General features: G+C 37.9%; 1 protein-coding gene across 6 annotated transcripts in view; it reads left to right on the forward strand.

Annotated features, from left to right (window-relative positions):
- The window catches only part of CDKL5 (cyclin dependent kinase like 5), a 129,913-nt gene that overhangs the window by 43,881 nt on the left and 73,960 nt on the right, over nt 1-12,072 (forward strand). For all 6 annotated transcript variants that reach the window (XR_007630903.1, XM_050332523.1, XM_050332522.1 and 3 more), the window contains exons 2-3: nt 3,518-3,746; nt 4,236-4,270. Coding sequence is in view for 5 of the 6 variants with exons in the window: in XM_050332523.1 (XP_050188480.1) it covers nt 3,683-3,746; nt 4,236-4,270 (99 nt within the window). In the remaining variant the exon portion in view is untranslated. The remainder of the gene's footprint in view (nt 1-3,517; nt 3,747-4,235; nt 4,271-12,072) is intronic.

The following is a 12,072-nucleotide window of genomic DNA, read 5'->3' on the forward strand; positions in this document are numbered from 1 at the left end:
GGTTTAATTCGTAAGTTGATGTGCTGTGAATCTGGCTGCCTTAGAAAGGGATATTAGGAGAATGAGTGCTATTACCCTACTGAGAACCTTTGAGAGGTAAATGATGGCTTATTTCCTCTTCTGCAAGGGTTATTGATCTAGCCAGCAGGCAGCTTATGAAAACAGACCAGTGTGGCACTAAGTGCAAAAAATGAAATTGTGGTTGCTATTAATAAGATTTTCCTTGCTGATTTCTGTGTTCAGTTTGAAAGAATCCAGGCTGTCTTTACTAAGTTACAGAATAATGTAATTCTTGCTATGGATAACTTTCTTCAAATTACTTTTTTGTTTAAACCTTCCTGATTTGTTTTCTTTATTTTTATATTACACACTCTACCATTCATAAGACTCTGTGTCATTCATGGAGTTTTGAGCTCATGTTACCAGATTCCCTGCAAAAATCAGTGATTTTAAAAACAATCTTAACAAGTCTTTCAAAAAGCAGAAAAATCCCAGAAAGTGCAGTGGGTGCTGCCACTGAACACATGTTTTTAGCAGTTTGGTTTTAATCTTTCAGGAGCTTTTGATGGCAAAGATCTCAAACAAGCAAATAAATTCTGCCTAGGGATTTAGATGGGTCTGGCTAGTCTGAGTTCAGTAATGTTTGAATTACAGCCCTGCTTGAGGCAAAAGAGCTGGGGCAAAAAGTGTTTGGGTATGAATCCATACTACTGCTGCATTCCACTTGTCATCTTTCATTAGCTTTCCTTTTCACTTCAAGATAAAGTTCTCATAAAGTGCTCTCAGCAGAATTGGGCACAAAGATGACTGGAGCTACTGCAGGAGAGGTGGGTCAGTCAAGCGTAGTTTCCTTTTGGGAGCCCCCTGTACGTGCGTCTGTATTACCTGCGCTGTCAGTCATGGTGCACTCCGGGGAGAATTAGAGGAGCTGGTTCCTGTGTTTCTTTGGAAGTGTATCCCCTCTAAAGTGGTGAGTGAACACTGATAAATGAGTTGACAGGCTTTTACCTTTAAGGAATTACATGTGAATGCTGCTGTAAGTGCCATGCATCCAGGAGCAGCAGCGTAACAAGGGGATCAGCTTTCTGTGGCTCTTACTTCTGCTGAAATGAGAAGGGAAGACTACATGATCAGTGGGGAGAGGAAGATGTATTGTACTGAATTTCACAGAATCGCAGAATGTTAAGGGTTGGAAGGCACCTCAAAGATCATCTAGTCCCAACCTCCCCTGCCATGGGCAGGGACACCTTCCACTAGACCAGGTTGCTTAAAGCCTCATCCAACCTGGCCTTCAACACTGCCAGGGCTGGGGCACCCACAACCTCCCTGGTTAGGGATTTCAGGAAGGAAGGTTTAGCTGCTTGCAAGTGTAAGCTTTATTTCCAATAAAAAGCTAGGATTCATACTGTGTTCACTTGCAGAACTCCTAAAAATAAATTAAAAAAAAAAAATAGTGGGTCACAAGCCTGTAGGACTATATAGCTTTAAGTAGTTTAAGAGAAATTTGGAAATTATGAATAAGGGACAGGGGAAACTGCATCTAATTTTCTTCCTGAGTTTTTGATACATTTATCTCAAAAGTTGCTTCACTGTTTCATCATAGATCCAAGAAGTATTGTGTACACTGTAAGGCAGAAAGACAACGTACAGTAATAACATTAGAGATAAGTAATGAATGTTATCACACATTAAATTCCAGAAGGACTTGTCAATGAATAATGTTGGGAGCTGAAGCAGCAGATTTGCTGATGTTACTGCATAGTGCTAATAGAAAACAGTGTATGTTCTCTGACTGTTACTTTCTTTCTGGCAAGGAATTTTGCTCTTCTAAACCTGGCTGACGAGTTTTCTTGCATCTTGCTTGCGTTATGGCATTAATGGTTGCTTCAAGGTCTCTGTGGCAGTATTTCCGTCACAGCTGCAGCAAGGGGACAGTCAGCCGTGCCTTGTGCCTGGCACCAGCCTGTGTCAGTAGAAAGCTGAAGCAGCTCAGTGAGGACTCTGTTCTCATGTTGGTGGGTACAGCTGAGCAGATGCTCTTGCTTTTCCAGGACCTCATTTTTTTTAGTTCATTAACCAGAAAGTCTGGACAAACAGTACAAAGGATTTTGTGAGAAGGAGATACCAAATAAGAAAGGAGGAGAGTATCTGGAAGGGAAAGGAAAGAGTATTTCATGCAGTTCACAAGTGAAGAAAAAATTGATTAATTAAAACAGTAAATTAAACTACTGTAATAACCCATTAAGGAGTGGGCAGCTTTTTAAAAAACAAAAGCAAACCAAAAAACCCTAACCAACCCTTCCATTTGAAAGTCACTGCTTTATTCTCAAAATACTGTGGTTAAATCACTCTGAAGTTGCTTCTAAAATAACAAATCCCCTCATATTATCTGCCTGTGTCTTGCTGAAGCAAGTGTCATTGTAATTTCCCTTGAGTCATCCTTTTGTTATATGTGATTTAGTCAACACAGGGCTTTTGGCCAGCACCTCTGGCTTATAGTGAAATCCCATTTGTGTGAGCTGAACCCAGTATTATTGGGTCACACTGACCCATTACACGTTAGTTAATTAAATGTATTCACTTCTATGATGCCATCTTGTTCTTCATGAGTAGCTCTGTTCTTGGATCATTGAATTGTGAAAATGATACATTTCCAAGTCATGGTGAAGGTATTGTTTTTGGTTTATATATAGTTTTGGGTTTTTTTCCTGTTTTTGAATTTGGGATATATGCCTTTAATATTAGGGAAACAAATACAGTCTGCTACAGAATTAGCAAAACCAAATTTTGGTTTGTTTTAGTTCGTTTTTAATGGACTTCTGAGATGATAGAAGTGGTGAGCCTGAATCAGGCCAAAAAACTTTGTTCTTTTTCCTGTGCCTGATTTGAAAAATTACTTCAACATTTGGGAAACATGGGAAAAAAACTTTGAAAGCATTTTTTTTTGTTTATCACATTTCCATTAAATAAACTGGTAGTCAAAATAATTTTTAAATCTGATTGTTAGTCAGTCTAACAAATAATTTCCTTTTTTCTTTTTAAACAATCACAGAAAATAGTAGTAGAAAAATATTTTCTTCTGTATAGTGCTCTTTCTACCTCATCCTTTTTATCATTACAGTGGACAAATAAGAAAGTAACTAAACAAAATCTGTTTTTATCCCTACCTGTCAACATACACCATAAGTAATTATAAGTGTATTTTTGCTTACTGAGATAGTTCCTGTCAACATTTTTGTTTGCTTCTGTTCTGTAGAAAATCACTTTATGCAAATTAGTTATTACTCTAATAGACATCCTGGTTATGAGATAACAAGGCCAGCTGTTGTGTCAGATATATGTTCTCAGTGGGTTCTGTCCATTATCCATGCTGGTAAGCTCTCCTGGGCATAAAATGTAGAAGTAAATTAATTTTCTGTTACAACTGTCAGACTATATTGGTGTGATGTCTACGTACCCCTGCTTTCTCTTATGGAAATGAAGTACTAACTACATGATTTCCTCTTTTTTCCCCCAGGAAGCTACTGACTGCCTAGAAATTAAGAAAGGCTGTGAGAATTCTGGTTGATCGAGGTGGAATTTTTTTCCAAGAGCCTTTTCTCAACTGCCTCTTGCCAAAGTCTTCAGCCGCTCCCCTTTGTGCCATGTTTTGTGGCTCTCACCGTAAGAGGAATTTGTCTTGATGAAGATTCCTAACATTGGTAATGTGATGAATAAATTTGAGATCCTTGGGGTTGTAGGTGAAGGTAAGTAATATCTTAATAAAAAATTACTTAGAATTTTGCGTAGATTTGACTTGGTCCTCTTGATGGTAGTAAGTTATCTATTGCAAAATATTGCTGATATGCAGATAATAAAAAAACATCAGTTTATTCTCTATGGCTTCTTTCAATTTTCTTCTCGGATGGAGAGGTTTGGAAGCTGAAAGAAATAGAAGAGAAATGGGACACTTTTGGGGGTTTTTTGTTTATTTTTTTCCCCTTAAAAGTTTAGTATATTAATTTCTTATTAATGGTACTAGGGAGATACAAGTTTTCAAAAATAATTTCAGTGTTTTAAAATCCATTTACTTTCAAGCAATTTTTATAAAATTGTTTCAGTATGCAAGTTCTGGATAATAATGCTGGGAACAATATTATTTCTGTATGCAGGAGGTGACTGAACACTGTTTTATCTTGCCACTTTAAAGTTTCTTCTGCTTTAAGATGGTTTATATCTTGTCTTCCTTGTTTCAGGAGCCTATGGCGTTGTACTTAAATGCAGACACAAGGTAAGTAAATTGCTTTGAGATAAATGTTGGTGACTTCTGATGAGAACTAAGATGTTACTGTGTATGAGACATGCATCTGGGGTGGGCTTTTTCTTGCATTTAGTTACTCAGTTCTTTAATTGCAAGTGTCAGAAGAAATGGCTATATCTAGTACCAAACCTCAGGTTTATGGTATACAATATTTGTCTGAAATATAAATAATGTTTCATTAATCTCAACTAAGAGAGATTTTTTTATAAAAAGACTCCAAAAAAGTTGTTTTGGAACACAATTTATGCTTAAGCAGTCTCAATTAGAATGCCAAATTATTTACCAAATACTGTTGGATAAGCACTTACCTCCCTTGGAAGGGGCAGGGGAGAGGAAGTGGGATCCATGTGGAACTTCTACAGCTGCAGGACAATCAAACAAGAAAACAGTGACGTTTTTGGTTGTTAATTTTAATTTGGAAGAGGAAGAAGTTGAAAAGGAAAGAAAAAATGCTGTTTGAGACAAAAGCGAAGTCTGGCAACCTGTCTACAGTATTTTAACTACTCTGTAAGTTGGATGTATCTGAACTTGCTGCTCATCAACAGGGAACTGACACAAACTACTTTTGCTGTCTCTGCAGCAGCAGTGTAGTCATACAACAAAGTAATTTTTCTGAAGCAGAACCTTTCAGAATCATAGAATTATTCATTTGTAGTGACCTAAGAATATACAAACGTTTCTTTATTTAGTTCATACCTTTTTCTAAAAAAAGTTAGCACTGTGCAGGGTTGTGTTCCTGCAGTGGCCTTTGAGCACATATTCAGAAGGACTTTTGCACACAATGTATGGTTATATCTGGAGTGTCTTACCCTGACTTAAAATTAAAAAAAGGAAAATATATTAGAATGTGGAAAGATCCTATCTCAAGCTGAAGCCTTGTTGGGCTTGATGGTCTATAACAGTCAATAGAATGACTTTGGTAAATTGAAAGTTTTTAGATATTTATGGTATAATAGTTCAGGGTGAGTAGTTTGAGAGCATCTGGGTAGTGACAATACAGTTTATCCTAGGAGGCTCTATTCTTTATGGAAGGTAACCTCACTGAAACTCAAGAAGTTTCTAGGATTTCCTGCATTGCTGAGTGAAATTTAAACTCTACAAAAACAGTTCTAAGAGTGTAGTATAATGGCAGGATAACCTGTTATCCAGGTTCCTATGAGAATACCTTGCAGGGTACCAGATTATTAGAAAGGAAGACTTTCCTTTAGCAGAGGGAAGTACTTCTTCCTACAACCTGTGTAAGGATACTGATTTGCTTGTGAAGATCTGAATTTTTAGGTAGTTACACCTTTTTTTCTGTAGCTTCATCTTAATTGAAACAACTGTATAGAAGGTGTAAAACAAAGTGATATTTCTTAAAATTTCTAGAAAGTGGGTTTACTAAGACCTAGGTTTCCAGTATTTGGAGATCTGAAGAAAAGGTGAGGTATGTTGCTGTTTTCATCTTATTGATTTACGATTCTCACTTACTTAAAACAAGCTGCACTCAGCCTTCAAGGGCAGATGACTTCAGGAGCTGTCAGTTCTACTAACAAAAAATAACCTTCTTATAGTTGAACATTACATCTATAGGAAACCAAAGACTTAATTCACTTTCATGCAGTTTTAACAGAATGACCTGGAAATGCAAGGATGTGTGGTTTGCTTTGGTTTGGTTTTTTTGGTTGCTTTGTTGTTGTTGTGGGGTTTTTTTGTTTGGGTGTTTTGTTTTTTGTTTTGGGTGTTTTTTTTTTACTGTTTGGCTGCTGGTGGGCCTACTTTTGAATGTAGAAGTGTTTATATTCATCTTTATAAATATTGGAAATATGCCAGGATCAAATTCTCAGCTTTTGTAAGTTAATATATCTCCATCGTCTTGGTGAGAGGGTAAATGTTGTGTGAAATGAGGAGCCAGCTCCTAATTGCAACAATTTTCCAACATATAATCCACCAGTGCTTTAGTAAATATGTAGCTTTTTGCCTCAGTGCATTTCACTGGCATGTGTGTATGCATTTAAATTGGAGAGAATGGTGTAAGGAACAAATACCTTGTCATTATTATATGTGTTTTTCCTTTCCTGAGGGAACATTATCAGAAAAGCTAAAGTAGCTCCTCTAGAATGACTGTGTTTACATTATTATGCAGCATGTTTTTATCACAAATCCTTTATTGATAATTGTGGTTTCTGCATAAAGATTACGTGTTCATCTGAGTTTTTCTTCTGATGTGAATCTAATACATATAAAGTTGAAATAAAGCAGATCTGAAAAGCTTTTCCCTTTTTTTCATTTAATCAGTAGACTTTCCCTAAAGATATATAGTGAACTACATTTTGTTTGAAAATACTGGAAATACGTTTGATAGTCACTAACTGTTAAAATAACCTACCTTGACTTATTGGATCTTGGCTATGTTTTCTGAAAAGAAAAGCCACTGGGATAGTTCAGCAATGTCAGAGATCACGCCTGAGGAAAAGAATCTTAGCTAATGTTTAAGACTTGTCAAATATTTGCCCTTTAAATAAAACCACGACCGTCTTTACTTTGAAAAGGGGGCTTGTCGCTTCATGCAGAGTTAACCTTTGCTAATAGGGATTTAGGCACAACTATCAGGAGGGCCCTTACCTCAGGTACAGAACTAACATGATAACATTGTGATTTGAAATCAATAAAATTATAATCAGGTGCTGCGGTAAAACCCTAAGTGTCCAAAGATGGGCACATGGAGAAAAAAGCCTAAAGGAAAAAAATAAAGTTGAAAATTGGTGTGAAAAGGGAATGTATTGTTAAACTGTCATATAATAAACTGTGTATATAGGAGGAACATTGACAATTGTAGCAGCAAATTGAAGTTTGTAGAAGTGAGGTGAATATATCTTTAGATAAGGTAAGTGGAGACTGTGTCCAGGTAGGCAAGGTGATGACACTGGAACAGGGTCATTCGTTAGAAAGGGGCAGACCTTACCACAGGGCCAGGCTGGAGAGGAAGAAGGATTCGTAATAGCAGGCAGTCAAACCATAAGAATGGTTTGGACAATGCACCCAGGCATATGCTGAGACTCTTGGGCTGTCCTGTGCAGGCCCAGGAGTTGAACTTTGATGATCCTTCTGAGTTCTTTCCAACTGAGGATAATCTTATGATTCTATGCCTGTACACACCTATCTATATGTATAAATTTATGGTATACTTTTAGGTTAGTGAGGTATGCGGGAAGATATGTGGTGATGCAGTTTCTCTAAAAGCACAGCAGAAATTTCTGAAATCTCCTAGACTTCTCCTTCTCTTGCAGTGTGCTGTGTGTCCTCAGAGGCCTCAAGCCTGAGGGGATACAGTTTAATGATTTGGAAACTGGATGCCAATTGTTCTTGTATGTAAAGCATCTCCTGCCTAATGAGATATTTTTTCTGCTCTTGTATTTTATAAGTGAGTCTGGTTTTGGTTGTTTTTAATAATATGAGATATTTTTAGTCCTTTTCCTTTAAGATAAACACCACTGAACTCCTGTATTAAAAACAAACAAAAAGAAACAAAATTATTAGTTTACAGAATTATTTGGCACTTCTGTGCACTAAAGAGTAATGAAAAATAACCTTTTGAATAGGTTTAATACTTCCAGGCAATTTCTTCTTAACCTAATAATTAATTTTGTCTTGTTTGAACCTTCTGTAATACTCCTGCATTATGTTCCAATAAGTTGTGTGTGTGCCTCAGAATAGCTGAAAGAAATATTTGCTCACCTTTTAAAGAAAGTTATGGTTTGCTCATTAGAAAATATAATGAATATCCATATGTAGCAGAATCATTAGTTTTCATTTAAGTATCTCAGCTTTTTCAATCTCTTTTGTTACTAGGTCCCCTACTGACCATCAGGGGCACAGTTTTCTTACTTTTTCCTTTGAAACCAATGTGGTTTTTTTCCTACAGGTAGCCCACTTCTGCACTCTTTGCACTATTGGTTTGTGTTTGAGCTCAGTGAGGAATTCCCCTTTTACCAGTGTTGGCCAACTGGAGAAAATTTTCCAAGGGCCTTTACTGCACTTTAACAAAGTCATCGCGGAAGAACAACCAGCCCCCACAAACTCCTTTACCCTTTAGGGCTGTCTCTAAGCAGGTCCTAGAGCAAGGTGAAATCTGTTCTGTTGAAAGTACAGGGTTGTATTTCTACTGTCCCTCTTTCTTAATTCTTTCAGGATCTTAAACTCCACTCTATCATGGTTGAGATGCTGGTCTGTTGTAATCCCAGTAAGAAAGGCACTCAGGCTCTGTAAATGTAATTTTAAGTGCTGCTTCTTTAATGATTATTACTTTTTAATAAAGTAAAAATGGTACAGGTAATCTTACATCCCTTTAGATACTGGGAATCTTGGGTTGTGCAGCATCAAAATGACTCTGGTCAGGGTGCAGCATGCTGTGCAGACCATGTCTGTGAATAGGGATTGCCCCATTTTCATTATTCAAACTATTACGGGATTTTTTTGCAATAAAACTCCTAATCATTTCTGCTGTCAAACAAAAAGACTGTTCTCAGGAGAACTTCTCACTACATCCCTGGATAAAGGCAAGGCCATGCAGGTGAGGTAACTGCAGATGCTGAGTAGGAGCTGCCTGCAGGCTCCTCTGTTACAACCACCTGGCTGAGTTTGTCCTGCAGCCCTGGGAGTTGGGCAGCCCAGGCCTGGGCCGCCTCAGCTGAACTCTGATGTGCATCACTAATTCCTCCTTGTACAGAGGTCTTCTGGCCAGGGTGACTACACGTCACTGCCTCTTAGGTCACCATCTGCCTTCATATCCCTGTTAGTCAGTTGTGTAAAGAAATTGCCTTCTCCGTCTTCCAAAAACCTGATTGTCTCCATCATGCTGTATTACCCTTTCTGCAGATGCTGGAGTATTTTAAGTCCTTTGTGAAAACTGGACCCTACTGTAAGGCTTCCCTTAAGAAGGCTTTATCTATTTTGCTCTCCTGATCAAGTGCTTTGAAGCAATGTTCCCCTGAATGTCACCTGTGTTATTGTGTCTTCAAAGCCTCATGCAAAAACTTTTAATTTGTTCCTTACCTATTTCAAAGCAAAAATACATGCGCTCAAGCCTCCCTTTCCTCTGCAAGAATCTCCTTCCCTTCTTAGTTCAACCTTCTTCAAATATCCTGTGTCTGTTCATGGCAGTGCTCCGATCGTGTGAGCTATTCCATTACATTTTCTGTAATCCTAATGCGTGATTTCATCATCTAGGATGACAGGTAGCTCAGATAACTCAAATTTCTGTAACTGCACTGACTCCTAGTTCCTCCTGTTTGTTTCTCATGAATTTTATTTACAGGCGCCTGGGACCAGGTCACGCCTATTTCAAAGAGGGAATGAGATGTTCATACTTGAGGAAAATTTGGGGTATCTAATATTTTAAAAAAAGAGTTCTGAATTTGCCTGGTGGTGGATGTTAGAATCCCTTTTCTGACTGATGTATCTGCTGATTTTATTAACATCTTCTCACTTGAAATCTGCTAGTCTTTCTTTTTATGTTGATGAGTTTCTCTTTAGTGCTGAAATTAAAAGGTAAGTGTACTTGTTTGTAAAAGTTGCATTTATCTTCAGTGTGCTGTGGTTTATGATGTTCTTGCTTTGTATTTGGCTTTCAAGGTTCCTTAGCTCCCCAGCACGTGTTAAGCCAAGTGCTTGGACTGAAGAATACAGTCATTGAAGTTTCTATTTATTTTTTTTATCATATTATCTTTTGTACTGAAATGGATACAGCTCTTTGTTTTGTTTTTCTTTGGATTTGACTGACTTGACAGTAGTTACTGTTTGGTAGATTGATAAATTAAATGATGAGTAAGTAAAAAATCTGAGTTCTCACAATGAGACAAGATTGCTGCCTGTGTTTTTTCCCCTCAGTGCTACAGTCTTTCATATAGTGGAGGGAGTATGAACTGATTTCAGATTTTGACTGCTCAGCTAGAGAATGAACTTGCACTGCCTGGTATTTGAACACTGGAATACTAGCTGTGCTGATCTGGAATTTTCTGGGGTTTGGTGTTTGTATTTCACTAATCTTTCTGTAATACTGTGAGTCAAGGAGAGGTATTTCTATCTGCTTTTGACAGAAATAGATATTAGGTACAACATTGCTATTTGGCATTTTAGTGACAAATGTGAAGGTCAGTGTGAAAGTAGTGCTCTTAAAAGTTAAGGAAACCAGCCTGCAGTGGTAAGGAATAGAAGATAATGCAGAGTATTTAGCATTAGGTGGCAAGTGATTCCATTCAGGAAAATAGTATTTTAAATTTTTGGGGTTTTTCATATGCAATTAACTTTCAGAATTAGAACCTTTGAGCAAAATTTGAATGATGTTAGGGGCATTTTTGGCCCTTAGCTTTATCACTTTGGAGTAAAGCTGGAAACAGAGTAATGCACAGACTTCTTCTGATCTCATTCCTGCATCTGGAGAAGAATAACCCCATACACCAGTACAGGCTGAGGGCTCACCTGCTGGAAAGCAGTTTTATGGAGAAGGACCTGGGTGTCCTGGTGGGCAAAAAGCTGTCTATGCGCCAGCAGTGTGCCCTTGGGGCCAAGAAGTCCCGTAGGGTGCATTAGGGAGCTGATCCTGCCCCTCCTTTCAACCCTAATGAGCCGCATCTGGAGTGCCGTGTCCAGTTCTGGGCTACTCTGTACAAGAGGGACATGGAACTCCTGGAGGGGGTCCAGCTGTCCTTACAGAATTCTGGTGTGAAATATTAGATGTAGAGTATTTGTTCCATGGGCTTCCATACTCTGCTTCCATGGCATTCCCTTGAGTGCAGCAGTGAGAGGAGAGCTTGGTTAGTGCTAATTCACTTCAGTTATTGCTTTCCTATGCATATATATAAATGACATACAGTGAATATCTATAACTGCTTGCTATGCAGGGTAGATGTAAATGTGGTATTGACACTTTTTAAAGCTTTCTTTTTTCATTCATTGTGACATTTGTCTATACCTGAACCTGAGCCTCTTCCATAGTCCAGTCCTGGTGGCAGGGGAAAACAGACAATCAGCTTAGTATTATATTAATGTGTTCTAAATGTCATTGATGTCAATGTAGTCCTGATTTATATTCAAGTAAGTGGAAGATTCATATGTGTACTGTTACTGCTCCAGAGATCAGATAGCTGAGCAGAATGGAGCGTCGTAGAAGCTTAAGTTGCTGAGTTCCCACAGATTAAGACCACCACTACTTATTCAGTCTCCCCTCTCACCCCCAAGGTGGGCTATAGTGTTCTCTGAATCACAAAATTACTGTCTTTTATTTCTTTTCCTCAAAATCTTATTCCCAAGTCTCTCTCCTTCTGCAATTATTTTTAAAGAGTTGTTTCCTAATATATTTCTTGGTAAACTGTTAAAGCATTAATTTTGAGTAAACTATCAGGTTTAGAATGACTTACCCACCCAGGGGAAAAAAAATGGATCTCTGCTTGGTGTTGTCCTGGTTTCCTAGAAGTTTGAGTCCTGGGATTAATTGAAGTAAACATTTGGGGTTCACAGCTGTAAGGCTTTGTAGCATGAGAGGATAAAGTAAGGTAGTTCCAGGTCTTTTTTTTGGTTGCTCTTGCTGCATTATATTGTCTTCTATTTATTACTTCTGCTAATAGATTGCTAAGATATGCTCTATTTCAAGGATTTATTTAATTTGATCTTATATGAAACTTTGCTATTTTTTTCAGTCCCATACAATGATTTCTTTAAGAGGGCCTGGCCAGGTTGTACAAAGTGTGCGTGAATGCATTTTTCGATGCATTGAATTACCTGAGAGAATGGTA

This window comes from Myiozetetes cayanensis, unplaced genomic scaffold (genome assembly GCF_022539395.1).
Source record: "Myiozetetes cayanensis isolate MyiCay16 unplaced genomic scaffold, myiCay2020 scf5-8, whole genome shotgun sequence".
Classification (NCBI taxonomy): domain Eukaryota; kingdom Metazoa; phylum Chordata; class Aves; order Passeriformes; family Tyrannidae; genus Myiozetetes; species Myiozetetes cayanensis.